This window comes from Anguilla rostrata, chromosome 14, assembly GCF_018555375.3.
Source record: "Anguilla rostrata isolate EN2019 chromosome 14, ASM1855537v3, whole genome shotgun sequence".
Lineage (NCBI taxonomy): Eukaryota > Metazoa > Chordata > Actinopteri > Anguilliformes > Anguillidae > Anguilla > Anguilla rostrata.
The window spans coordinates 20,398,218-20,423,301 of NC_057946.1; the positions used below are offsets into that span (position 1 = coordinate 20,398,218).

The 25,084-nt window shown below is 50.6% G+C and overlaps 1 protein-coding gene across 1 annotated transcript in view; it reads right to left on the minus strand.

The window, feature by feature from the left end:
• Nucleotides 1-25,084, minus strand: part of LOC135239901 (probable E3 ubiquitin-protein ligase HERC1) — a 64,762-nt gene that overhangs the window by 1,702 nt on the left and 37,976 nt on the right. The window contains exons 41-78 of the mRNA XM_064308904.1: nt 24,765-24,937; nt 23,873-23,956; nt 21,819-22,026; nt 21,172-21,299; nt 20,141-20,349; nt 18,950-19,218; nt 18,075-18,127; nt 17,775-17,972; nt 17,380-17,554; nt 17,022-17,256; nt 16,450-16,663; nt 15,753-16,012; nt 14,170-14,297; nt 13,490-13,614; nt 12,855-13,070; nt 12,516-12,643; nt 12,224-12,423; nt 11,983-12,097; nt 11,330-11,461; nt 11,037-11,138; nt 9,606-9,779; nt 9,077-9,358; nt 8,545-8,610; nt 7,895-8,020; nt 7,219-7,357; nt 6,898-7,079; nt 6,625-6,780; nt 6,410-6,532; nt 6,223-6,325; nt 5,895-6,064; nt 4,014-4,152; nt 3,184-3,353; nt 2,749-2,918; nt 2,459-2,624; nt 1,893-1,969; nt 1,447-1,699; nt 681-833; nt 72-377 (exon numbers count right to left, since the gene is read on the minus strand). Coding sequence (XP_064164974.1) covers nt 72-377; nt 681-833; nt 1,447-1,699; nt 1,893-1,969; nt 2,459-2,624; nt 2,749-2,918; nt 3,184-3,353; nt 4,014-4,152; nt 5,895-6,064; nt 6,223-6,325; nt 6,410-6,532; nt 6,625-6,780; nt 6,898-7,079; nt 7,219-7,357; nt 7,895-8,020; nt 8,545-8,610; nt 9,077-9,358; nt 9,606-9,779; nt 11,037-11,138; nt 11,330-11,461; nt 11,983-12,097; nt 12,224-12,423; nt 12,516-12,643; nt 12,855-13,070; nt 13,490-13,614; nt 14,170-14,297; nt 15,753-16,012; nt 16,450-16,663; nt 17,022-17,256; nt 17,380-17,554; nt 17,775-17,972; nt 18,075-18,127; nt 18,950-19,218; nt 20,141-20,349; nt 21,172-21,299; nt 21,819-22,026; nt 23,873-23,956; nt 24,765-24,937 — 6,307 coding nt within the window. The remainder of the gene's footprint in view (nt 1-71; nt 378-680; nt 834-1,446; nt 1,700-1,892; nt 1,970-2,458; nt 2,625-2,748; nt 2,919-3,183; nt 3,354-4,013; nt 4,153-5,894; nt 6,065-6,222; nt 6,326-6,409; nt 6,533-6,624; nt 6,781-6,897; nt 7,080-7,218; nt 7,358-7,894; nt 8,021-8,544; nt 8,611-9,076; nt 9,359-9,605; nt 9,780-11,036; nt 11,139-11,329; nt 11,462-11,982; nt 12,098-12,223; nt 12,424-12,515; nt 12,644-12,854; nt 13,071-13,489; nt 13,615-14,169; nt 14,298-15,752; nt 16,013-16,449; nt 16,664-17,021; nt 17,257-17,379; nt 17,555-17,774; nt 17,973-18,074; nt 18,128-18,949; nt 19,219-20,140; nt 20,350-21,171; nt 21,300-21,818; nt 22,027-23,872; nt 23,957-24,764; nt 24,938-25,084) is intronic.

Here is a 25,084-nt window from a genome sequence, read left to right on the forward strand (position 1 = left end):
AGCACCCCCAACCTGCTTACTGTGTGGTTCTGTAAATTACAGGGCCAAATGGGCCAGCTTTTATCTCTTACCCTGTCGACCTTGATGATCTGGAACTTCTGGGTGATGTCAGCCGGGTTTGAAGGCAGCCTGGACCTGCCCGAGACGAAGCGCAGGAACAGCACTCTCTCCTCATTGGTGAATTCCTCCAGGCTCTGCCACAGCCAGCCTATCAGCTGGTGGCTGTCGGTGATGTCGCGGTAGCGCACCACCTTCTTGAGCATCTCCACGGACACCTCGGGCAGGCCGCACACCATCTGCTCCAGCTGTTTGGCGGTGAGGAGGGACAGCAGGGGCACTGGGATGATGGAGGACATGCCCTCCCGCACTGCCACCACCTGGCAGGACAGGCCACACACAAGCAGGGTTCAGCTGCGTCAGTTCAGCTCAGCATAGCGCAGGGCTGCCCAACCCTGTCCCTGGAGATCTACCGTCCTGCAGCTTTTTATTTAAACCCTAATTTGGCACACCGGATTCTACTAATTAGCAGCTCAGCAAGACCTCAAGCTGTTAAATGTTTTGTTTGGGTTGTATTGAAACCCTACAGGACAGTAGATCTCTAGGAACATGGCTGAGCAGCTCTGGTCTGGGGTTTTATGGTCTCTGCAGATACAAAATACACAGCGTGGGATCCAGCTCACCTGCCGATCCATCTCGTGCAGCCTGTAGTCCAGGGTCCGCTCCACGTACTCGTTCCTGTTGCCAAAGTTCAGAGGGATGTTGTGTCCCCCTGGGACTACCGGTACAAGCCTCCCGTCTGCACTGTGGGCCGTAAAAGAGTCCAGAGGAATCATCTGGAAAGAGACAGGAGGTGCATGACCGCATCAGTACTGCAAGTGTTCCAGTCCTTCATTTCTGCACGTCAATCAATCAAACACAATGGCAATTTGCCAGAAGTAATAACAAAAAAGAAAAAGAAAAAAATAGACAAGATCCCATTTGATAAATGTTTGATAATTAGCCATACACAATTTCCAAAAATGATGCTTACCAAGGCTGTGAAAATGCAATATATTCAGGGATGTGTGAGTAACATATTCACAGCCTGTCAACAGGAGAATAGCTTCATATTTTAGCTAATGAAGTTACAGGGACAGCTGCTTAAAAAAAACGCATTTGAATTCTGAACCATGTTCTTCAAGCCTGGAACTGAACTTGACTGCTTGATGATGCAAGCTAGCCTTCCTAAAATAAAATAAAAAGTCTCATAAACTATGAAACTGTTACCAGCGAGAGCTACAGAACAAAAAAGCATTAGATTTTATGACTTAATGAAAACACAGGGATGTATAACACCATATAACATTAACATTTCAGTTTACAGTTTGAGTTCCCCTTGAAGCTTTTCCACCTAGCATGAACCCCACACAGACCCAGGCCCCCTCTGGCCAGGAGAGAGTCTCTCACCACGGGGAAGTTCTCCTCGGTGATGCTGCTGTTGTCCAGGTGGAGGATGCTCTGTAGGGAGCGGTAGGTGAGCAGGTCCACTTCCTCCAGGTCGGGCCCGCCCAGGGGGATGGAGCACAGCTGCTTCCACACCCACGGCGCCAGGTGCAGGTCCAGCGGCTTCTTGGTGCGGATCGCCACGGCCATCAGGATGCCCAGGAACCGGAACTGGACCATGTGGTCCTCCGACATGGCCGCCGGGTTCAGCAGGAACCTGAAGCGGCCAATCACACTCTCCCATCAGCACACGGGTCAACCGTCCCAACACCTCACTTTGTTCCGACCATGCTCGCATTTTTACCCACAAGAACAATTGCATATATTTCTGTAACAGACATGTCTGTTTGCATTCATGGTGACAGCGCTGAGGCCTTAGACAGACCCTGCAGCAGGCTGTTCCTCTTTACCTGTCGGTGTTGCTGCCCACGTCAGCAGAGCTGTTGGGGGTGTGAATGAGCAGATCCACTACGCCAGACTCCAGCTCCTGAGGACAGAAAGCACAGCCCACACCATTCAGGGTTCTGCACACTCAGCACTCGCTCCTTATGTTCATCCAAAGTGGCACAGGGGGCCTCTGCTTTTCTTCCAGTGACAGTAATTCCAATAATGCAATTCCACAAAATTCAATAAGCAACCAGGCGGAGAACTTATCAGTCTCCTTCCAGAAATGTACAGCTACACTGCAGCCTTATGAATCACAAGAATTATATCATGTTTTATTTAATCATACCATCAAATGCCCACATATATCATTCACTACCTAAATAAGATGCATAAAGTTTATTTAGATTAAAGTTTTAAACTGGGACAGCCCGTAGGTTTTATGATTATAATGATGTGAAAAGTAAATGAAGCTGTAGCCTAATTACAGCAGTTGGCACAGGCCGTGGCTGCGGGGAGAATAACATGTTCTTGGGTCCTTATTCAGAACAGCGAGTGCCCCGGTACGCCGCGGTCCGGGCGCTACACTCACTTGGCACATTTCGGTGATGGTGTCGTCGAACACCCCGCCCGCGTCGTCCGCCCCCTCGCCCACGAGCTTCACCTTCCAGGCGCGGGACGGCAAGCGCAGCTCCGTGGGGTTCAGGCTCACCACCTGCTTGGCGATCTGCACAAAGATTGGCTTGCTGGAGCGCCCCCTGTAGGACGGAAACCAGAAAAGTGCGGAACACTATTACAGTCTCATGTTTTTAGAGATGCACTATTTAAATGGCCAATGTGTCTGGTTTTAGGGAAGCTCTGCTATGCTAATGATCATCCTACCTGGTGGATATCCTCTTGACAGTGATCTGAGGCCCGTAGGTCTTGCCCTGAGTCATGGTTCTCCCGATGGACCGGACCAGGGGCAGAGTGTTTACTTTGGGGGACAGGAGGCCCCTCAGCTGGCCCTGAACGATGGCCGAGGTTCCCGAGCTGTAACGTGAGGCTGAAACCTGCACGCATCCAATAAGTGACATCAGTAGATCAGGTCCTCATTCAGTCTGTCTGTACAGTGCAATACTACAGTCCCTCAGCCTCAGTGGACTTTACACATACTCTTATAGTTCTATTAGCATGCTATCAATCAAATAAATCTAGCCTACATTACAGTTCTCCATAAAGAATGCAGGTCTGGGAGATTCTGGTAATGAAAGGAGCTGAATCACCCAGATTCACTTGCTGAAGAAGTCTGACGCTGTGCAGGCTCTGAGCCGTTACCTGGTTCCTGGGGTTGAGGTTGAGTAGCCGCCAGGACTTGTACATCAGGTCAGAGAAGTGGTAGAGGACCCGGAGGCGGGTGTTAAGCACATCAGGGCAGCAGTCCTTCAGGGCGTTGTACTGGGGGGGGACAGACTGAGGCCGCCCCAGCTGGAGGGCCGGAGAAGCACCTGAGGGAAGCGGGGGGGGGGTCATGTGAGGGAAACACCCCTAGGAAGGAACAAGTCGGATATGTCTAACTCAACATTGGGCATTTCCTTTGAGAACTCAGCAATGTTCTTTATCGGAGTTTGCTGACATTCAATGTTTCTGTGGGAAATTGAGAGATTGAGATGCAGATACTGTAGCAGACCTTGGGCTGCAGGGTCCACTCCAGGCTGTCAAGGTGACACTGATATCCATTTGAAGTGAAAGCTAATCTCAAGTTCCCACTATTGTTAAATATGTTTTGGTAAGGTACAGAATAAACCACCAACTAACAACAACAACTAAAATCACAGAACACCCAGAGGCAATTAATTGGCACTGAAATTAAAAGATAACAGATACAAATAACCAAGTCCACAAATTTTCCCAACTACTATACCATGAAATCTTTTCACTGTCTTAGTATTTGTATGTTGAGCTTTAGACAGAAATGATGAGCCAATGGGTACTGAGGATCAAGCCAGCGAAGCTGTGTGTTGTGGGTTTTGACAGGAGCATTGCGTATTGCTGGTCATCCGCTTTACGGACCGGGGGCTTTGGTTCTGCGCTGGGTGCTGGTCACGTGCTTAGCGGCGTGCTGCGTGCCCTGCTGAGCGCGGTGATTCTCACGGGCCGGGGCGTACCTGGGGCTCGGGCCGCGGGAGGGGGAGTGGTCCAGGCTGCGCTGTGGCACCGCCCACCTGAGATCTGGAGGATGTTCTTCCCTTGCAGAGCGGTGACCAGCGTGGGCTCCTTCACTGGGCTGGAGTGGCCCAGGCCCAACTGCAACAGAGAGACACGCCCACGCAGCCTGTCAATCTTTAAATCCCGCCTTGACAATCCTGCGGCACCCTCGAACGGGTTATTCCACAGCTCTGAGTAGCTTTGGGGGAAAAAATGCAATTCCTGCTTTGAAAAGCTTCCATTAATTGCTAAACTGTTATTATTTAATGATAACTTCACAGAGAACACAGAGTGCTGCTCTCTGCAGTGTGTGTAGTGTAACGGCTCCAGCTCCAGTAGCCTTTGGTAATAATAATAACTGCAGAGTGAGTGCTCAGAGAGTGCTGCTCTCTGCAGTGTGTTTAGTGTTAAGGCTCCAGCTCCAGTAGCCTTTGGTAATGATAATAACTGCAGAGTGAGCGCTCAGAGAGTGCTGCTCTCTGCAGTGTGTGTTAGTGTTAAGGCTCCAGCTCCAGTAGCCTTTGGTAATGATAATAACTGCAGAGTGAGGCTCAGAGAGTGCTGCTCTCTGCAGTGTGTTTAGTGTTAAGGCTCCAGCTCCAGTAGCCTTTGGTAATGATAATAACTGCAGAGTGAGCGCTCAGAGAGTGCTGCTCTCTGCAGTGTGTTTAGTGTTAAGGCTCCAGCTCCAGTAGCCTTTGGTAATGATAATAACTGCAGAGTGAGTGCTCAGAGAGTGCTGCTCTCTGCAGTGTGTTTAGTGTTAAGGCTCCAGCTCCAGTAGCCTTTGGTAATGATAATAACTGCAGAGTGAGTGCTCAGAGAGTGCCGCTCTCTGCAGTGTGTGTAGTGTTAAGGCTCCAGCTCCAGTAGCCTTTGGTAATGATAATAACTGCAGAGTGAGTGCTCAGAGAGTGCTGCTCTCTGCAGTGTGTGTAGTGTTAAGGCTCCAGCTCCAGTAGCCTTTGGTAATGATAATAACTGCAGAGTGAGTGCTCAGAGAGTGCTGCTCTCTGCAGTGTGTGTAGTGTCACGGCTCCAGCTCCAGTAGCCTTTGGTAATGATAATAACTGCAGAGTGAGTGCTCAGAGAGTGCTGCTCTCTGCAGTGTGTTTAGTGTTAAGGCTCCAGCTCCAGTAGCCTTTGGTAATGATAATAACTGCAGAGTGAGTGCTCAGAGAGTGCTGCTCTCTGCAGTGTGTTTAGTGTTAAGGCTCCAGCTCCAGTAGCCTTTGGTAATGATAATAACTGCAGAGTGAGTGCTCAGAGAGTGCTGCTCTCTGCAGTGTGTTTAGTGTTAAGGCTCCAGCTCCAGTAGCCTTTGGTAATGATAATAACTGCAGAGTGAGTGCTCAGAGAGTGCTGCTCTCTGCAGTGTGTTTAGTGTTAAGGCTCCAGCTCCAGTAGCCTTTGGTAATGATAATAACTGCAGAGTGAGTGCTCAGAGAGTGCTGCTCTCTGCAGTGTGTTTAGTGTTAAGGCTCCAGCTCCAGTAGCCTTTGGTAATGATAATAACTGCAGAGTGAGTGCTCAGAGAGTGCTGCTCTCTGCAGTGTGTTTAGTGTTAAGGCTCCAGTAGCCTTTGGTAATGATAATAACTGCAGAGTGAGTGCTCAGAGAGTGCCGCTCTCTGCAGTGTGTTTAGTGTTAAGGCTCCAGTAGCCTTTGGTAATGATAATAACTGCAGAGTGAGTGCTCAGAGAGTGCCGCTCTCTGCAGTGTGTTTAGTGTTAAGGCTCCAGCTCCAGCAGCCTTTGGTAATGATAATAACTGCAGAGTGAGTGCTCAGAGAGTGCTGCTCTCTGCAGTGTGTTTAGTGTCAGGGCTCCAGCTCCACTCACCTGGCCCTCGCAGTTGCAGCCCCAGGCGTACACGTCCCCGGTGGCGGACAGGGCCAGGATGTGCTCCGCGCCCACGACGACGTCCTCCACGAACACGGCCTCCAGCGCCGGCACCACCTGGGGACGGTCGTGGTTCTTCAGCATGGAGTCCGGCAGGCCAATCAGCCGCTCTAGAAGGGGGGAGGGGGGAGGGACACAGAGGTCAGGTGCACATGCCACGCCTCCACGAGTCCATGGGATGCCACGTGTGGGGAGCACTCACACACAGCTATAAAACATGTCTGAAAAACACACACAAATCCATCACATCCGCCCTAACAGTCATTACCTTGCCCAAATGTGTACACATGTCCATCCTTCGCCAGAGCGACTGAAAACTGACTCCCACAAGCCAGCTTCTTTATTCCTTTGTTGCAAAGGAGCTCCACTTTCTGTGAAACACACACACAGCTGTGAGAACACACAGTTAACAGACCGATGGAAGCGCACGCTGGGTCTGTAACCGGGAGCCATACCTGAGGATAGCACTTCACAGTGCAGGGGCCTGTGCCTAATTTCCCATAGTCCCCATCTCCGAAGCCCCAGACGATCGTGCCGTCCGATGACAGCACCAGAGTGTGGTTTACGCCGCAGGACACCTGTGAAGGACAGGAGGGAGACGGGCGTCGGCCATGCTGCGCTGGTGCTGGAGTTACACGTGCAGCCTTGCGTGAGAAGCCTCTCCACGTACCTGCCCGACGCTGTAGCCCTCCAGAGCCATCACCCGCTCCGGCACCATTTTGTTGGACGTTGACCTCTGACCCAGGCGGCCGCAGTCTCCGCTCCCGAAGGTGAAGAGCTTCCCGTCCGAAGTCACCACGGCCGAGTGTTTGAACCCGCAGGCCAGCTGTGTTTCAGGGGAAAAAAAGTCACGTGAGCTTGTATTCATTTGGTGTGGTCGTGTGTGTGCGCGTGCGCGTGCGTGTGAGTGTTCGTGTGCGCGTGTGCCTTGCTGCAGGCCTACCTGCACCACCTCCTCCCCCTGCAGGGCCTCGATCTGCTTGGGCCGCCTCTGCCTCTCGCTGTTGCCGTGGCCCAGTTTCCCATAGTCCCCGTCGCCCCAGCTGAACACCTCGCCCGTCTCCGTCAGCGCCAGCGAGTGGCCGTCCGAGCCGCAGGACGTCACCAGCTGGGTCACCACGTACCCTGCGGGGGTGGGGGGCGAGAGGGGGGTCAGCGTCCGGGTGACTGACAGGCCGACCGTGTCATCACTGCGGTAAACAGAGGCTACAATCGCACTGACTGGAATTTCGGTAAGACCAGCCGTTTCAATGCCACAGCGTACCTTGTAAGGCAGAGATCACGGTGGGGGTGTACAGATCGTCAGAATTCCCCTGGCCCAGTCTCCCATAGCTGCCCTCCCCCACAGCCAGCACTGTCCCATTGGCCTGCACCAGGAACGTGCAGTTCTGTCCACACACAACCTGAAACACACACAGCACCCAACAGTTTCTCAATTTGCTTTGTGTTTCAATATATTACATTGTGGCACACAAAATACATTTTTACCAGAGACTCCCACTAACTGTAATTGCAGAGTTGAAAGCACACCAGCTGTACGTGGGAAAGTTCATTTTAATCGGTGTGTATGACTGGAATTAACTCTATAGCAGAAGCAGGGAAGGAGGGCCAATTCAGTTTCTGGTTTTCATGCCAACTTCTGGCCTTAATTACTTAATCAGTCTTAACATTTACAAAATCTGACATTTAAGCTACATCTCTTGATAAGTACATGCATTACTGCCAAAGAGTGCTCTTGTGTCCCAGTATAAAAGGTTTTACTGTGATCTAATCTACGAGGCAGCCAGCGTTGGTGCACACAGCCAATTAGCTCAAGTAGCCGGGGTATTTCGTGGAAACAGACCTGCACACACACTGGCCCTCCAGGACCGGAGTGTGTACAGACACAGACAGCCCCTCTGGTTTTAGATGAGTGAACGTGCTGAATGCGGGGGGCGTACCTGCTGCGTCTGACACAGCGACGGGGCGAGGGTGGGCACCATCAGGTTGGTGCCGGCGTCGGCCAGCTGCCCGTGGCGCCCGTTGCCCCACAGGAACACCTCGCTCTTCCCGCCCTGCTGCCAGTCCTGTCGAACGGACATCAGCGTGACGCGCGTGTCGAGCGGGGCGTCTGCTGACACCCTCCACCAATCATCTCCCCCCGCACACTGCTCCACACGCCACAAAGCCTCTCAATGAGACGCTCTCAAAAGGCTGAGTCAAGCCTTTCTGCGCCCCCGTACCCCGCCCGTTATAAATGTGACACTGTACCTTTTAAACGCCAATGCGTCTTACATGCCCCCTGAAATCCTCTAGCCCTTGGAAGAGGACCAAGAGGACATTTTTTAATATAAAATACAGGCCGTATCTGAAACATACAGCCAGCGTCTGAGCGCGCCCAAAGTTAGCAGGTGGACGCGCCTCAGTGATGTATTACCCAGATGACAGGATGTGGCAGGGTCAGCTCTGCGTGAGCCAAACAGAATGAAACGGCAGCAGGCGGCACACCTCTCAGACAGAGAGAGCCCTTTCTCACCGGCCCCAGCGCCCGTGCGTACACGAGCACGACACCCTCGGAGTGTGAGCAAACACACGCGCGCGCGTGACTTACCTCAGGCCTGGTCGTGGCCCAAGACATCAGCTGCTCATCCATCATGAAACTCCATTTACAGTTATCCTGGAAAACAATCCATCATGGTACTCTTTCACATCAGTACAGGTAAGTCCAAAGAATTATTTAAATCAGGGTTGTCCAATGTTGTCCTAAAAGAATCAGTGTGTATGCAAATTTTTTGTTCTATCCCAGCACTACTTATCAAGGTCTTGATTAAAGCCAATGATTAGCTAATTAGCTGAATTAGGTGTCGTAGGGCTGAGCTAACATAAAAAAAACTGCACCCCTGATGATTGGACACCCCTGATTTAAATGCAATGGCTGTATTTCCAAAAACAAAATTAATTCAGCTGTCAAAGACCATGCATTTTTTTAACCCTATGTCTTCCCTGTACAACCTGACGGAATCAGAATCAGTTTTTTTAATTTAAAAAGCTCTACTTAAACCTAATATCTCTGCCCTTACAGTAGCAGTCCCTGACAGGGTACACATGCACGCTGGCAGCACAGAGTGAGGTTTGTGCTCTACCAGAGGTCTGGTGATGTCGGCCCCAGCCTGCTGGAACTCGGGCACAGTGAAGGACTCTGGGAAGGCGGTTCCCCGGGCGAAGGCCTCGGCGCTCTTGACGGTGGTGGAGAAGGTGAACAGCCAGCTCCACTCGCTGGGGCAGGGCTGGGGCTGGGGGCTGGCGTGGTGGGCCGGCGTGGGCTGCCGGCACAGCAGCTGATCCAGGGACAGCCCCACGATCAGCGAGGCCAGGCTCTGCAGGAAGCCACTGTGGACCAGCTGGTCACCTGCGTTCACATGACTCTGCGGACCAATCAAACGCCAGAATAGTTATGAGATGAGAAATAAGGGGGGAAATTAGACAAATGGGTCAATGAACATATTTCCCAAAAAGGTGGCATTACCCTCAAATCCTTGTAAGCTTCCATTACATTGGTGTAATGTAATGTAACCACATATTACATAAGCAATCGCTCTCCGGCCCAAGGTCAACTTCTTCACTAAAATCATTCGTATGTGGCTAAATTATGAGCACGGTCGTCACGGTCACCTTCTCATAAGTGTACTGCTCCTGGAGAAGGAGGGGAAGTCTCTCCAAGAAGACAGCCATGCAGGGGGCCTTGTTCAATCCCACAATGCCCTGCGCCCTGAGGACCATGCGGCAGGAGGCCAGGACGTGGTTTTGGGAGATCCAGTCCGAGGAGCAGCGGAGCAGCAGCACGTCCTGGGGAGGGGTCACACACTGAGTTTACAAATGCTTCACAAATTTGCGAACAGTCGGCAAAAGAAAATGCTAATCAGTGTGTGCTTCCATCAACTACTGTTATGCAAATATTCTGAAGAGGGCACCACGAGATCAAGTAATCAAGAAAGTGCCAGCCAAACAGTTACGGAGAAATACTCGCTCTTGAAAGAGCAATCAAAACAGCCTTGTCTTGGTTATGCATGGCTGTATTACATGCAGCCCAGAGACACTGAAGGGGGCATGCAGTAATCAATTTAATCATATTTTTGGGCTTTCTGATACGGAAGCATGTGACTTAGGTCCTCGCCACATCATTATTTATTCAAAAATGTTTCCGTCGCCTGTCTATGCCCATCACCACATCTCCTCTTTATCAATATGCCACCGCTTCCACCTCGGCCAAGCGCTAAAAACATCTTTTGTTTTTTATTTTCAAATTTCAGGCATTTCCACTCAGGTTTATTCATGTGCAAATTCAAAATTAGCATTAAAAAGTTGAATGAAAACCCCACAACAGTGTAGAGTGTTTTCTGTCCCATAAATCCAGCAAGAGATGTGCATCTCCCTCATGCTTTCTGCCATTTTCTGAGATACCTTTTTATGAAAGTCTATGCTTCACTTTTATAGAATTACTGATTACTGAGAATTACTGGGTTGAGACTTTAATTGTGAATTGTCAGACAGAATTGCTAATTCAGTGGTAAACGCCTGTGTTCTTTGTTGCCTTCACTAAGACAGCAACACAGCTCAAATTGTGTACCTTCACCCTCATCTTATAGGCATACTATCCAGTATTCCCTAATCTTGACCCTACCTGTCAAACCAAAAACCCATTGTGTTAAAACCCAGTATAACAACCCTTCAAAATTTACATCACACATTAATTAATGCACGTGTATATTCATTAGTTTCTGCTGATTTATTAACTCTCAAGTGCACATAAATCTTACCTACAAAACCACTTCACATTTTACGGACTCAACAGAGACAAATTCGAACATGCCAACTGAAGCTGAAGCTACTATATCAGAAGTAATTGTTAACAGTTTAGATTAATAATACAGGAAACCAATTTCCTCTTCTCTTCTATCTACAGATGTCTCGTGCTCTCTCTACAGGTGAAAAATAACGTATGCCCCTAATCAGATCATGAGAGGAAGTGACTGTCACTTCAAGCACTTCTCATCATCAAGGCCACATAATAAAGGCATATAAATGACCCGGCACGTAGCCTACCTTAGATCGTCCTGAGCAGGCAGCCACCCCCACATTTGGGATCCAAGTGGTACTGACCACTGAGCCCAGACCCGTCATCACAGTCTGCAGGACTGATCCATCCTAAAAGAAGGGAGAGTCACAGTGTCAGGGCGACCAGGCCGATCCACGGCCATTACCAGGCATCTTTAAAATGGCAGATACGCTGAGTGATTGGTGTGAGTATTTCAGCTCGTTTCCGCCACCCCGAGACCCCATTTTGCAAGCTTCTAAGACAGGGACCGTACAGAAGAGAAGCATGGGCATGTGCTCACCCGCAGAGACCAGATGTTGAGGAGCCCCCCTATCCCCCCAGACAGCAGGGCCAACCCGCTGGGACAGAAGGACAGCGTCTTCACCGCGGTGATGTGGCCGTTCAGTCTGAAGATGCACTTGGCACTGCCGCGCTGATTAGACAGGGGATTACAGAATTACAGGCACAGACAGCGGCGTCCCTGACTGAAGGACCTTTCTCTGCATCCACAAACAAAACGCCCTGACTGTGCACCTGAGGTGCAGCCTATAATATATACAGATAGGCAGGAAAGACAGTCATACTGACCGAAATTCAATACCACCAAGGATACAGGATAGGGAAGGGTTTAAACCACAATATGCACAACAGACTTTTGTCAGAATTGTTAAATGATAAAAATGAGAAGTATCATATGGCTGATTTGTACTCATCACTGAAACTATGTTCACCCAGAGATTAAGGCATTATTGTAAAGAGTAATTAGAAAAAGTAGCATAATAGCAAGACAGAAACCACTTCAACAGCACTGATTAAACAGACCCAAAAATAGAGATGATCTCTACAATTGATAAAACTAATGATCGCAATAATAATAATAATAATAATAGTTCACTTGAATAGTACAGTAAGTATAAATTCAATATTTTAAAATGCAGACCACGGAAAAAATACCTTTACATCGCTAATCTTCTCTTGGTTGGCAGAATTGTTCAAGAAGTTTGGTACTGACACAGTGGTGCCCCCCTGTGGGACAGTCCAGACGCACAGCGCGCCATTTTGGCACCCTCTGAGAACGGAAGGGCACGCAGTCAACACCACACCATAGCGGAAATAATTACGCTCGTTACCTGTCCCAAAATTAAGAGCGAACGTCCCAGAAAAGTGTCCCACCCCCCCCCTGTGCCGTACTTACACAGCCAGCATGAGGCGGGGGTCGGGGCCCCTCCCGGGGAGCGGGCACCACTCGGCGGTGTTGGCGGTGCCCGTGTGGAAGAGCGAGTAGAGGGCGAGCCAGGCGCTGCCCACGCGGCCCCACACCTTCACCACGTCCGAGCGGCCCATGGACAGCAGCAGGTGCCCCGTGGGGTCCCACCTCAGGCCGCTCACGCTGTCCTGGAACACAGCGAGGGGGGGGGGGGGTCAGTACCTCCCCAGGGGCGATGCGTCACGCTGATAAGGACGTAAGGAGCGGGCGGCCCCCTCACCGGGAACGCGGACAGGATGAGGGGCTGCTCGCTCTGGTAGTATTCGGCGGTGGCCAGGAGGATCTTCCCGTCGGGGTAGCCCACAGCGAAGGGCTTGTCCAGACTGTACCAGGCGATGCACTGCGGAGCTGCAACAGACAAACACGAAAGGTGAGCCAACATGGCTGCATGCCTCGGAATAAAATTCATTTCTTCATTTATTATTAATTACGCAAGTGAACAGAAACATGAAACTGACCAGAGAACAAAGAATATCTCTGTTGAGAATACATTTTTATTCTTATCTCACTGGGGGAAAACCTTTATAATAAATAAATCAGGAATGCAAGCAGGACTCACATTCTTTCCTCTGGCAGTGCGTCAGCTCAGTGGTCTCCACGTGAAGCGCCTCTGTGACCTCCAGCCAGCAGAGGGAGCCGTCCAGCCTGCCCACCAGCAGGCTCTCTGTGGGGCTGGCCTGGCTGGCAGCACCCTGTCTGGTACAGGGGGAGGACTTCTGCACCCAGGAGAGGGCCGTCACCCACGAGGGCTGACTTTCCATGTGGCTCAGCGACGCTTAAAAACAAAGCACATCTAGCACTTCAAACTACTGTCAAGCAGCCTTTTGAAAATCCGCTGAATAAATAAATGGTACTTTTCCATCCAGGTATTCTATGGTGTACACCAGCGATTCCCAACCCTGTTCTTGGAGATCTACCATCCTCTATGTTTTCACTCCAACCCTAACAAAGCACACCTTATTCAACAGCTAGAGATTTAATTCAGCTGCTAATTAGTAGAATCAACTGTGCCAAATTAGGGTTGAAATGAAAACCAACCGGATGGGAGATCTCCAGGAACAGGGCTGGAAACCGCTGGTGCACACTATTGCTCTTTTCCATAAAGAGTGTGACAGGGCCATTTTGCAGCCTGACGGAAGCAGTCTGTTAGAGCTGGAAGCCCAGCAGGAGGACCCTGAGATGGCGCTGGCTTACCGCTAACGCTCCAAATGTTGATGAGCTTGTTTTGGAAAGCAGCCAGGAAGGCTCCACCTGCGCTCCAGCCGACCGAGGACACCCACTGCACCCCCACGCTGCTCTCTGAGCTGGGCCTGTCCTCACTGCGGGGAAAACCCATCACACTTACTCACTGCTTACTCACAGCTTACTCACCAATCACTCACCGCTTACTCACCACTTACTCCCTCCTTACCACTTACCGCTTACTCACAACTTACTCACAGCATACTCACCGCTTACACACTGCTTACTCACCGCTTACACACTGCTTACTCAACCGCTTACTCACCGCTTACTCACAACTTACCAATCACTCACCGCTTACTCACCACTTACTCCCTCCTTACCACTTACTCACCGCTTACTCACCGCTTACGCACCACCCACTCACCGCTTACTCACCACCCACTCACCGCTTACTCACTGCTAACTCACCACTCTCACCACTTACTGCTCACTCACAACTTACCGCTCACTCACCACCTACTCACCGCTTACTCACCACTTACCATTTACTCACCACTCTCAGCACTTACTCACCGCACACTCACCGCTGCCTGCCGCTCAGGCCTGGCAGAAGAAAAACTACCTGAACACACTGCACACACGTCTGTAGCAGCTGTACTGAGGCTTTTCCTCAGGAGACGTGCGCGTACCTGAGGCTGCAGGTGTGGGTGCTCTGCAGCTCCGCCGTGGTCTGGGAGATGTCCCACAGCCGCACCGTCCCGTCCTGAGCGCCCGTGGCCAGCAGCCCCCGCTCGCCGCTCCAGCAGCAGCTCGTCACCTGCAGGGACACGCCGAGAGCTGCCGTCAGAGGCCTGGAGAAGAGCAGCCCCTGATGCAATACCTAGGTTCAGAGCAGCCGTGTGGGGACAGAGCAGAGCAGCCGTGTGGGGACAGAGCAGAGCAGCCTGCAGGGACAGAGCAAAGCAGCCTGCATGGACAGAGCAGAGCAGCCGTGTGGGGACAGAGCAGAGCAGCCTGCATGGACAGAGCAGAGCAGCCTGCAGGGACAGAGCAGAGCAGCCGTGTGGGGACAGAGCAGAGCAGCCGTGTGGGGTCAGAGCTGAGCAGCCTGCAGGGACAGAGCAGAGCAGCCGTGTGGGGACAGAGCAGAGCAGCCTGCATGGACAGAGCAGAGCAGCCTGCCTGGACAGAGCTGAGCAGCCGTGTGGGGACAGAGCAGAGCAGCCTGCATGGACAGAGCAGAGCAGCCGTGTGGGGACAGAGCAGAGCAGCCGTGTGGGGACAGAGCAGAGCAGCCGTGCAGGGACAGAGCAGAGCAGCCGTGTGGGGACAGAGCAGAGCAGCCTGCATGGACAGAGCAGAGCAGCCTGCAGGGACAGAGCAGAGCAGCCGTGTGGGGACAGAGCAGAGCAGCCGTGTGGGGTCAGAGCTGAGCAGCCTGCAGGGACAGAGCAGAGCAGCCGTGTGGGGACAGAGCAGAGCAGCCTGCATGGACAGAGCAGAGCAGCCTGCCTGGACAGAGCTGAGCAGCCGTGTGGGGACAGAGCAGAGCAGCCTGCATGGACAGAGCAGAGCAGCCGTGTGGGGACAGAGCAGAGCAGCCGTGTGGGGACAGAGCAGAGCAGCCGTGTGGGGACAGAGCAGAGCAGCCGTGTGGGGACAGAGCAGAGCAGCCGTGCAGGGACAGTGCGGCCACAACGCAAGCAGCTCACGTCGTGAGTGCATGGCTCAGTGCTCCCATTTCATGAGCATTAGCCCCTGAAAATTGATGTGTGCTACCTGGAAAAATAATTCAGAATCTGAATCTATTAGTTTGTTCCTAAATTTTTCAATTTAGAAGCACATGTGCACCTTGTAAAGAATATTAGCGTAGAGCCCTGAAGTGATGTTATCATTAGAGAATTTCACAGCCTAGCTGGTATAAAGGTGCAAGGTTTCTACTGAGTAAATTAATGAGCTAATGAAAGACTCAGTGTGCAGGTTGGGGTTAGGACTTAGGAATTAGGGGTTAGGGTAGGGGTTAACGTCAGCATTAGGGTGTACCCTGTTCTGGTGTTCCTCCAGCTTCTTCACGGCGCACTTGCGCAGGTCCCCGGTTAGAGATAGAGTTAGGGTTAAGGGTTAGGGTTAGGGGTTAGCGTTAAGGGTGTACCCTGTTCTGGTGGCCCTCCAGCTTCTTCACGGCGCACTTGCGCAGGTCCCCGGTTAGAGATAGAGTTAGGGTTAGGGGTTAGCGTTAGGGTTAGGGTTAGGGGTTAGCGTTAGGGTGTACCCTGTTCTGGTGGCCCTCCAGCTTCTTCACGGCGCACTTGCGCAGGTCCCCGGCCATGTCGCTGTAGGTCTGCGGCCGGGCGGGGTTGTCTCTCTCAGACGCCGCCAGGGCCTGGACCAGCTGCTGGGCGGCCCACTGCCGGTGGCTGCTGGACAGTCTGGAGGACAGGCAGCAGGCAGCCAGCGCATTGGCCAGCTCCAGGGGCCCCACCCTCGCCCCCACCTGAGGGGGTGGACCTGCAGTCCCTGGGCTGCTATTGTCTGAAAGCACAATTACTGTAATTAAACAGAGTAACACCAAGCATCAAAACAGGGTGAATTTGCTCGACTAGACACTGTATGAATGATATGAACAGTAGTGCCACAATCACATTCTCTCAGTTTACCTTGAGACATTTTTTACCACACACATAAAGAGGGCTCCTCTACTGCAGTCTAGTCCTGCTGCAAAAACCCCACAGCAGAAGAAACCTCTCTTCCACCAAATCCTTTACACAATGACTCAACAAATTATATTTAGCCTGGACTGAACCAATCTAATCTATTCTCGCTGAGACTGTCACCCACTGAGGGCAGGACCCAGACAGGGCAGCGGAGCTGTACTGCAGTGTGCTGTCCTAAGTCTGCTGACTGCAGCAGGAAGGCTGACGCCGCGCAGGGGCGGAGCTCTGCGTGTTGCTGCGCGCCGTGCCGCTCACCCCTGGAGTCGGGCTCCGCCCTGTCCTGACTGTAGCGGTACCGGATGCCCTTCTCTGTCAGCAGGGAGACCAGGCTCTGGGTGACCAGGAACGTGGGGGGAGTGGGGTGCTTGGGTTCGTCCCGGGACGCCTTCCCAGGGGCGTTCAGGCGGCCCCTCTGGTGAGCGTCGCTAACGGCACCGACGCTCATGCCTGTGGCCGCCGCCATCAGATCCTGGCACCATGGAAACAGAGCAGCGTGATTTATTGCAGCAGAAGCAGTAAAGAGTAACCAAGTGCACATTACACATTCTTATACAGTACGTGCAGTGGTCTTCAAATGCATTCATATCCTTGCTAAATTCAAGCAGTAAAAAGAACTTAATAATAAACTAAGAATTTAAATACAAAAATACAATTTTTTTACTGATTCTTTTGGTCATGAGGCAAAAATTAGTTTTTGAATAAAAGGATACTTTATTAAAATCTTTTTTAATTGATATTTGTTGAATACACCTGTGGACACAACTATCAGATATACAGGTATTGCTTTTTTCCATTTTTGTAAAAATGCACATTTAAAAAGGAGTCACCTGAGTGCAGATGTCCACCAGCTCACGGTAGGCGGTGGGACTGTTGGACACGAGGGAGCCAATGGCTGAGCTGAGGAAGGTGAGGAAGGCGGAGCTGGAGCCGTGTCCGCAGCCCAGGTGGTCCATGGCGGTGTGGACTCTCCCCGAGGCCGCCAGGCACATCAAGCGCACCAGGATGCGGATGTTGGCCAGGCCGAGGGCCTCCAGCCCGCTCGAGTGGCTGCACACCGAGGCGCTGCGTACAGAGAGGGCCGCAGATGAGAACCTCCCGCGCCCGTTAGCGTGTACCGCTAGCGCCGCTCTGCGCACGGCGGCTCGCGCGCAGAGGAAACGGAGCGGAAGCTCCAGGGGCGGGTACCTGGACGAGGTCTGGGAGAGCGCCTTCATCACCACGCTGTAGGCCAGCAGGATCTGCGTGGTGGTGGTCACGCGCTTCAGGGCCAGGAGCCGGTCGTGAGGGTCCCGCAGGGCAGCCGCCTGCTCCCCCAGGCTCAGGGGCACGGGCGGGGCCTTCTGCTCCACACCGGCCTCCCCTGCAGGAGCACAGAGGAACCCGGTGATGTCACTCCTGATCCATTCTGAGGGTCAGTTCTGAAGAGCGACACGACTGGACTTCTCCTAAATGTATGTTTATCAGAAGTGACTTTCCATTTCTTGCCTGAAATATGAAGACCAGGCGAGAGACAGACGGCTGGAAAGGCTGGCCGCTCTCGTCACGGGGCTCGCCTGTCACACGCCGGCTGCTGCCATTACCTTTGAAAATGGAGGCCTTGTCGCTGCTGATGGAGTTAGCCACCAGCGCTCCCAGGGGATCGTGCTCGGTGAACAGGATCGGGTCCGGAACCAGCTTCTTCTCAGAGAGGCCCAGAGGCCTCAGCAACACCCCGAAATCCTCCTGCCCCGTCAGCCTGTCGGCGTCGCTGTCGTCCCGGGGACACAGGTCCCACTCATCTGTGTGCACATGAGCAGAGAGGCCTCGAATACGCATTTATCACTCCACACCAGGGCTGCAAGTTCATCAGAAGGGCCCTTCCACATCACTCCTGCACGTACCATCAGAAGCACTTTCCAATCGTCCAATCAGATCAGACGCCAGACTCTTCACCCTGAAAACACATATTTCATGAATGGATGCTTCCCTGGAGTCCCAGATTCCTCTTCCACAGCTATTTTTTATTTTCATTTTGAGGATTTTTGCGGGAAGCACAGATATGTACACTGCAGTGAACAGGACTAAGACATAATAAATATCTCTGCAAGATGACTACCCTATTATACAAAGAGCTATTTTACAACCCCGAAGTGCAAGCTTGAAGTGATTGAGTTTCACACCAATCCTCATTAATATTTACGCAGCAGGTGGTGAGGCAGCGTGTTGGCACTTCTGTCCGACTGTTTTCGTCCTGCTGGTTTTGGTGGTGGCAATTTTACACCTCGGATGTGAGAATGTGAGCATTCTGGTTTTTAATCAAATGCCTCCCGGTTTCAGAAACTTACAAAGGAGAATTTTAGTTTTCTTGTCCTAACTACATCTGAACTAAAATACAGTAAAACATAAAATTTACAAAATTTTAAAGCTATTTATAATGACTAACAAAATGGAGATTTTATATTACACCTGTAAATAACATACTACATATTAACAACTAATCCTTGGGCACAGTCCAGCCCAATTACACTGTATGTTCTACTAATGAAATGTCAGCATTCTGAAGGAGATTTTTATGGCAGGCCATCGCTGCATGCATGACACGGAGCAGATATTCACTTCTCCCCGTCAGCCAGGGAAGCAGCGGATTAGCGCTCGGGTGGACAGACGGTAAAAGGGGGCGATTTGCTCTGGCGCAGATGAGCGCGTGCACCGCGGACGCAGATGGCAGGGGGGGGGGGGGCGCGCGACGGCGCGTCGCTAATCCCCCGCTAATCACCTGTCGTGCTTGGGGCCCGGGTCGCCCAGCTTGGCCGCCAGGTACTTCTCCCGGCAGGGGCCGCACAGCAGGTAGTAGGGGCTGCCGGAGCCGCACTCGCCGCCGAACCAGCCGTCCACGTAGGCGCCGTTGCTGCGGTAGCCGCGGCGACCGGCGCTCTGGCCGCAGCCCGGGTGCTGGCGCTTCATGTGGCCGTTGAACTGCAGCGTGAGCGCGTCACACAGCTCGCACTCCACCATCTCGTGGGGCTCCGGGTGCTCCTCCCCTCCCTGGCGGGACAGCGGGGAGAGGGTCACGCGCCCGTCAGCCGTCACATCCTCATCTGGCCTGACCTCTCACTCACCCCGTCCACAATAAATAATCCCCTGCAAATGACTTTTTTTCCTTCTACTTTGCCCAACTTTTTTATGCCCTGTTTTCTATTCCTGTTTCTGTGACAGATTGTGATTGTGGGCCCTGGAGCGGACACCAGCAGGCCACTGCTCGCTCGCCGCTCCTCCCAGCCCTGCAATCCACAGCCGAGCTGCAGCTTCTGCCCGGAGACAGACCGCAGGTACAGAGGAGCCCCTACTCAATCAGGCAGGGAATAACCTGGCTGACGCTACAGAAAATGTATCTGTTCAGTGATCTCCCACAGACACTCACGTGGTCAGGGTCCAACCCGGACCGCAAGGTGCGTGACAATAAGGCTGCAGGTTCTCCACTGGATACCCAATTAGGGAGCATGAGTCGCCCCAAAAATATTTTCTTAATTTTTCTTTCCCTTAATTTTCTTTGTTGGAATGACAGTATCATGGAAATTTTGAGAGTGAAACCTCAGGGTGCCCTGTGTACCAGAAGGACTCCATCTGGCATAATGTAAAGAGGGCACCGTTTGGCTACAAAGGAATACTTGCAATACATAAATTCCAGAAAAAAGCTATTTCTTTCTTAAACCCCTGATGAGATTTCATGTCATATCTAGGGCTCAGAGTTAATCTCACGCGCATGGCCATCTGGGCTGTCAACCTAAATTTCAGCAGTTATCCAGTTATCAAAAGAAAAAACTGTTTCATCAACCAGTTTGCAAAATTTATGAATTCTAAATGAGCTGGCAGTCTGGATGTAGCAAACATCCTACTTGATTCTATTCCAGCCTCTAATACTGTCGGTCTCTCAGCCATTTGAATTTCATGACAGGCGGCGCAGTACCTCAACCATCCACAGGGTGTCCCTCTCTGAGGTGATGAACTCAGGAGTGAGCACCTCTTCATAGGACTCCTCGTGGTAGGGGTCATCCATGTACCCCAGCTCTGACTCTTCCTCCGCTGCAAAGGGGTGTGTCTCTGCTTGCTCCGGCCAATCGGATACCCCTGGATCCTGTCTGTAGATCGGTGGGATGGGATTGGGCGAAGGGGAGTCTGAAGGATTGAGGGAGAGGCACTTAAGCAAACAGGCAGAAGGTGCTGTCAAATAATATTTTGGCACAGTATTTGGTGATTCGTAACTTGGGCCAAGGTTTCCTAAACAGTGATTCAAAGAGCAAGCATAAGCCGTTATGGCTAACATTGGAACTTTTAGGTTTCTCTTAAGGTTTCTCATTTTCATTATATTTTCAATGTCAAAACATTAAAATAAGGGTTTTTCAGAGAACAGCTCATGGCATGTATTATGCATAACACCCACAAGGGGGTGTTCAGTAAAGGCTGCTGCAGGCTTCAAACAAACTGCTGCTCGGAACATCAAACAGCGTTGGAAAGCTCCTTTCCGACAGTTGGTTTAGTGGGTTTTGGCCAACATTTTTTGTAACATTCAGAAACAGACATTCCAAAATCTTATTTGCAGAAACTGACCAGGGGTCTTTGGAACACAGGACATTTAAAAATCTGCATTTTACAATAATTCAATTGTGTTCTGTTAAAAGTAACTAACAAACAGGATTAATCATTTTGTTGCGGTTCATGGCACTGATCTCACGCTCCCTGATGAGTATGAAGCAGTGCGCAGTGAAGCTGATGGCAGAGATCTCACGCTCCCTGATGAGTATGAAGCAGTGCGCAGTGAAGCTGATGGCAGAGATCTCACGCTCCCTGATGAGTATGAAGCAGTGCGCAGTGAAGCTGATGGCAGAGATCTCACGCTCCCTGATGAGTATGAAGCAGTGCGCAGTGAAGCTGATGGCAGAGATCTCACGCTCCCTGATGAGTATGGAGCAGTGCGCAGTGAAGCTGTGCGTCTCTCACCTGCTCTCCTGAAGGAGTTCCTGTGCCCCGCGCTGGTGCGCTGCCGCCGGGCCGGAGGGGGCCTGTTCCTGGTCAGGTGCACGTCCAGGAAGTTCTCCCTCTCCACAAGATCCAGGCCGGCCAGCATGCTGCCAGTGACACAAGCCAACAACCAATCAAATGCTGATCCGAAGCAAGGGGATGGCAGCAAACTGAGGCGAATGAGCTGTCATGCTCGATGGCCTGTGTGCCAGCGTACCTGTGTGAGCATGTGTGAGCGTGCATATTTGAGTGTGTGTGTGTGTGTGCGCATTTGTGTGTCTGTGTGTGTGTTTGTGTGCCTGTGTGCGTATGTATGTTTGTGTGCGTGTGTGTGTGTATGTCTGTGTGTGTGTGTATATGTATGTTTGTGTGCCTGTATGTGTCTGTGTGTGTGTGTGTGTATGTTTGTGTGCGTGCGTGTGTGCTTGTGTGCCTGTGTGTGTGTGCCTGTGTGCGTGTGTGTGTGCCTGTGTGTGTGTGCCTGTGTGTGTGTGTGTGTGTGTGTGCACGTGTGCGTGTGTGTGTGTGTGCACGTGTGCCTGTGTGCGTGTGTGTGTGTGTGTGCACGTGTGCGTGTGTGTGTGTGTGCACGTGTGCATGCGTGCGCGTCTCTGCAGGGGGCGCACCTCTCGCTGGGCTCGCTGCTCTCCTGCAGGGACAGAGGGGCGGGGGACTCGGGGCACTGCACCGTCTCCGGGCCCTCGGGGGACGGGCTCTCAGCGATGCCCCCGATGGACGGCCCCTCCTCCATCTGCTGCTCGTCCGCCAGCGGGTGCTCCAGCATCCAGCTGGCCAGCACCTCGATGGTGCGGGAGTCCACCTCCCCCGTCACCCCTGAGGGCCACACAGGGTTCCAGGTAAGGCCCAGTGTCCCGTAAATAAAGACCTACAGCTTGTGAGCCTGAGTGAGACTAGACCTGATAGTACAGTAGAGTGTGCCCAGAGGAAGCCAGGCACTGCTGAGGAGGTGCAGTGAGAGAGGAGGAACGGGCTCTTATTGACAGCATCACTCATTAAGCTAGGCCAGACATACACACTGGCAGGCTAGTGGCTGATTCACTGCCCCCCTTAAAAGTAACAAGAATTTTCTAATGCGCCTGGGGGAGATTTCAAAGAAAACAATACCACAATCAGGTAAAAATATGGGTTCAAATAAAACCAGACACAAGCTGGATAAATATTTTTGCACTCAAAGTTCAGCATGAGCTTTGCGTAAAAAGAATGTCTCTTACAGTTCCCTTACTTACATTGAGGCGCTTTAAACAAACACTAAATTAGGAATTCAAACAAGTAGCATATAAAACAACATATCATGTGAGTATTTCAGTGAAACTCGGGTACTGATGACACTCTCTCAGAGCACAAGAGGGTACGGCATAAATGAGCACTGGGAAGTGACGATATGGAGGATGTGTGGGGGATGTACTGTACAGGGGAGTTCTACAGTTATAATGCATGCGCTTGCACTTTATTTACCGTCCCTACACAGGTGAGCAGGACAGTAAAATGAGAGGAATTAAGATCACTTCAGTTACTGCCTTCATGATTTACAATCAATTGGAATCATCGAACTTTGTTCTTAATTTCATTTAGATTCATTTTTTACATACATTTAATTTTGTTTTTTTCACTTCTGACATAGTCTGAACTAAACAGACAGCCATCTGAATGTATTTGACATTGAATTTGAGGATGAATCTTTATGGAATTTATGCATTTATTTATGAAGAGATTTCTGATCTGTCAATAAGTCCTCTTTCAGAGTAGATTAAAATGCTATGTGATTGGTTTGATAATCTTACACAGCACCGTTTGTGAATAGATTACACTTGGCTTAAAAAGGTGTGATCAGATTGATGGTCTTGCTCACTGACCTTGAGCCTGTTGATTTTACTTATTTCGCTTGCATTTGACCAGGAAGGCTGAGGAACAATTATACTCTGAGTCATTTCTCTTCATTTGTCAGTTACTCAGCAGTCAATCTGTGACTTCCCCTATTCATATCTATTCAACTACTCATTCAGACACAGTCAAAAGGCAGTTTGGGTAGCGACACATCCCTATAAATGATGATATGAATCCTATTTCAGTTTGATACTAAGCACTAAGACCATCATTCTCCCCAGAGACAACAGAAGAACCTCCATGACTAAAGAAGCTAGATGGCTGTAACTCCCTATTTAGATATTCAGATGTCTATGCATGGCCATTTAGTAAAGTACAGTAAATAATATACATCTCTATAACACAAAATACAGTGAAATAAAGGCTGAACAAACACAGACACATGAACCAAATCTAGAAAGAGATAGAGAGAAAGCTGACAAGAGTATTCAAACACAGGGAATGTGACCAAACAGGACATTAAAGCTACAGGTGCTGGTGCACTATATGGGGGGGCAAAAACACTACAACACTCATGTATGTGCAAACCACAATGTGTAATATAATACACAACGAGTGTTCCTGACCCACATGCATTGCTTTTTTACTTATGGGATCTTATATTTACTTTTTCATTGTTGTTACTTTCCCCTGCTCCGTATAGAAAGTATAAACCATAGAAAAAATTCATGAGAATAATGATGATGAACATATTTGAACTAGGACTTTTATTTTGGCATTTTAGTCAGTGTACCATAAACGACTGTAAAAAATAGGATCCAGTTTTGCAGAATACCTGCTGCCTCCATGGCTTTGTAGATATGTCTCATAGAGAAGCCCATTTCTAGCAACCGTACGGGAACAAACATTTGAGGCCGTTCTGGAATTTTAGGGAAAAAAACAACACTCAATAGAAATAGAATCATACAAAATTGAGATGTGTAAAGGAAATGATTGGTATAATTAGTATAACCTGTACATGCCTAACACAAATAATAGAAAATTAAGTAACAGCTAGAAGGGTACCCTTATCTTATTGAGGGTACACTACTGTTTGACCCTTGACAAAATGCTAAGACATACAAATAAACTAGTCTGGCTCGATTCACAGTGGTAAAAGCCTTTTCTCAAAGCTAAAGGATCAGGAGACTTTTAGTAGATCAGATTACTTTACAAAGCCTCTACATAGAGCAGAAAGTGATTTGGAATCATACATAATTGTAAGTAATAAGTAACATAGTACTATGACTTAATATCATATATATAATATAATATTATAATACAATATTCATCACTTATTATTTGTCATAAAAAATAATAGTAATCAAGGGGAATCTATCAAAGGGCATCAGCCTGTACTCTGTAATTGTTTTATTATACTACAGTATATCTATTTAAGGTGCTACAAATGGGTGTGAGTGAAAAAAAACAGGACATCATGCATTTGGCCACACCAAACACATACACTACACTCAGCAAGCACCCAAGTGCCAAACGGGCAGTACCAACTGCAAGCAGGGCAACCGCTGCCGACAGGAAACAAACACAAGCAGAGAGCCATGTCATTCTGCGCTACAGCGGGACAGCCTCCAGGGGGCGCTGACACAGGAGCCCCACCCTTCCTCTCTATCAACGCGAGTTCATTCGGCTGTAATCTAGCCGCTTCGCTCCGTGGCCCGGTGTCTTACCCACGCGGATCCTGGCCCTGCCGCAGGCCTCCAGGAAGGCGGGCTGCGGCTCGGTGAAGGCTTCGCAGCCGGAGGCGGGCCCGGGGGCGGAGCCGGCCACGGCGAAGCCTGGGTGCAACATGGGGTTATTTATCAGGCTGGCCAGCGTGGGGAACCGTGCTAAGACCATCCGCCTAAAAGAAGCCAAGACACACAAAGGGAGGACTGCCATCGAGCACAAAGAGCCATTCCTCCCAGCCAGGAGGCCCGCCACACGCCACACGCAAGAGAGGATTAGGAAAGGAGGGCAGGAGCTTTGTCTGTGGAAGATACTGGGGGGG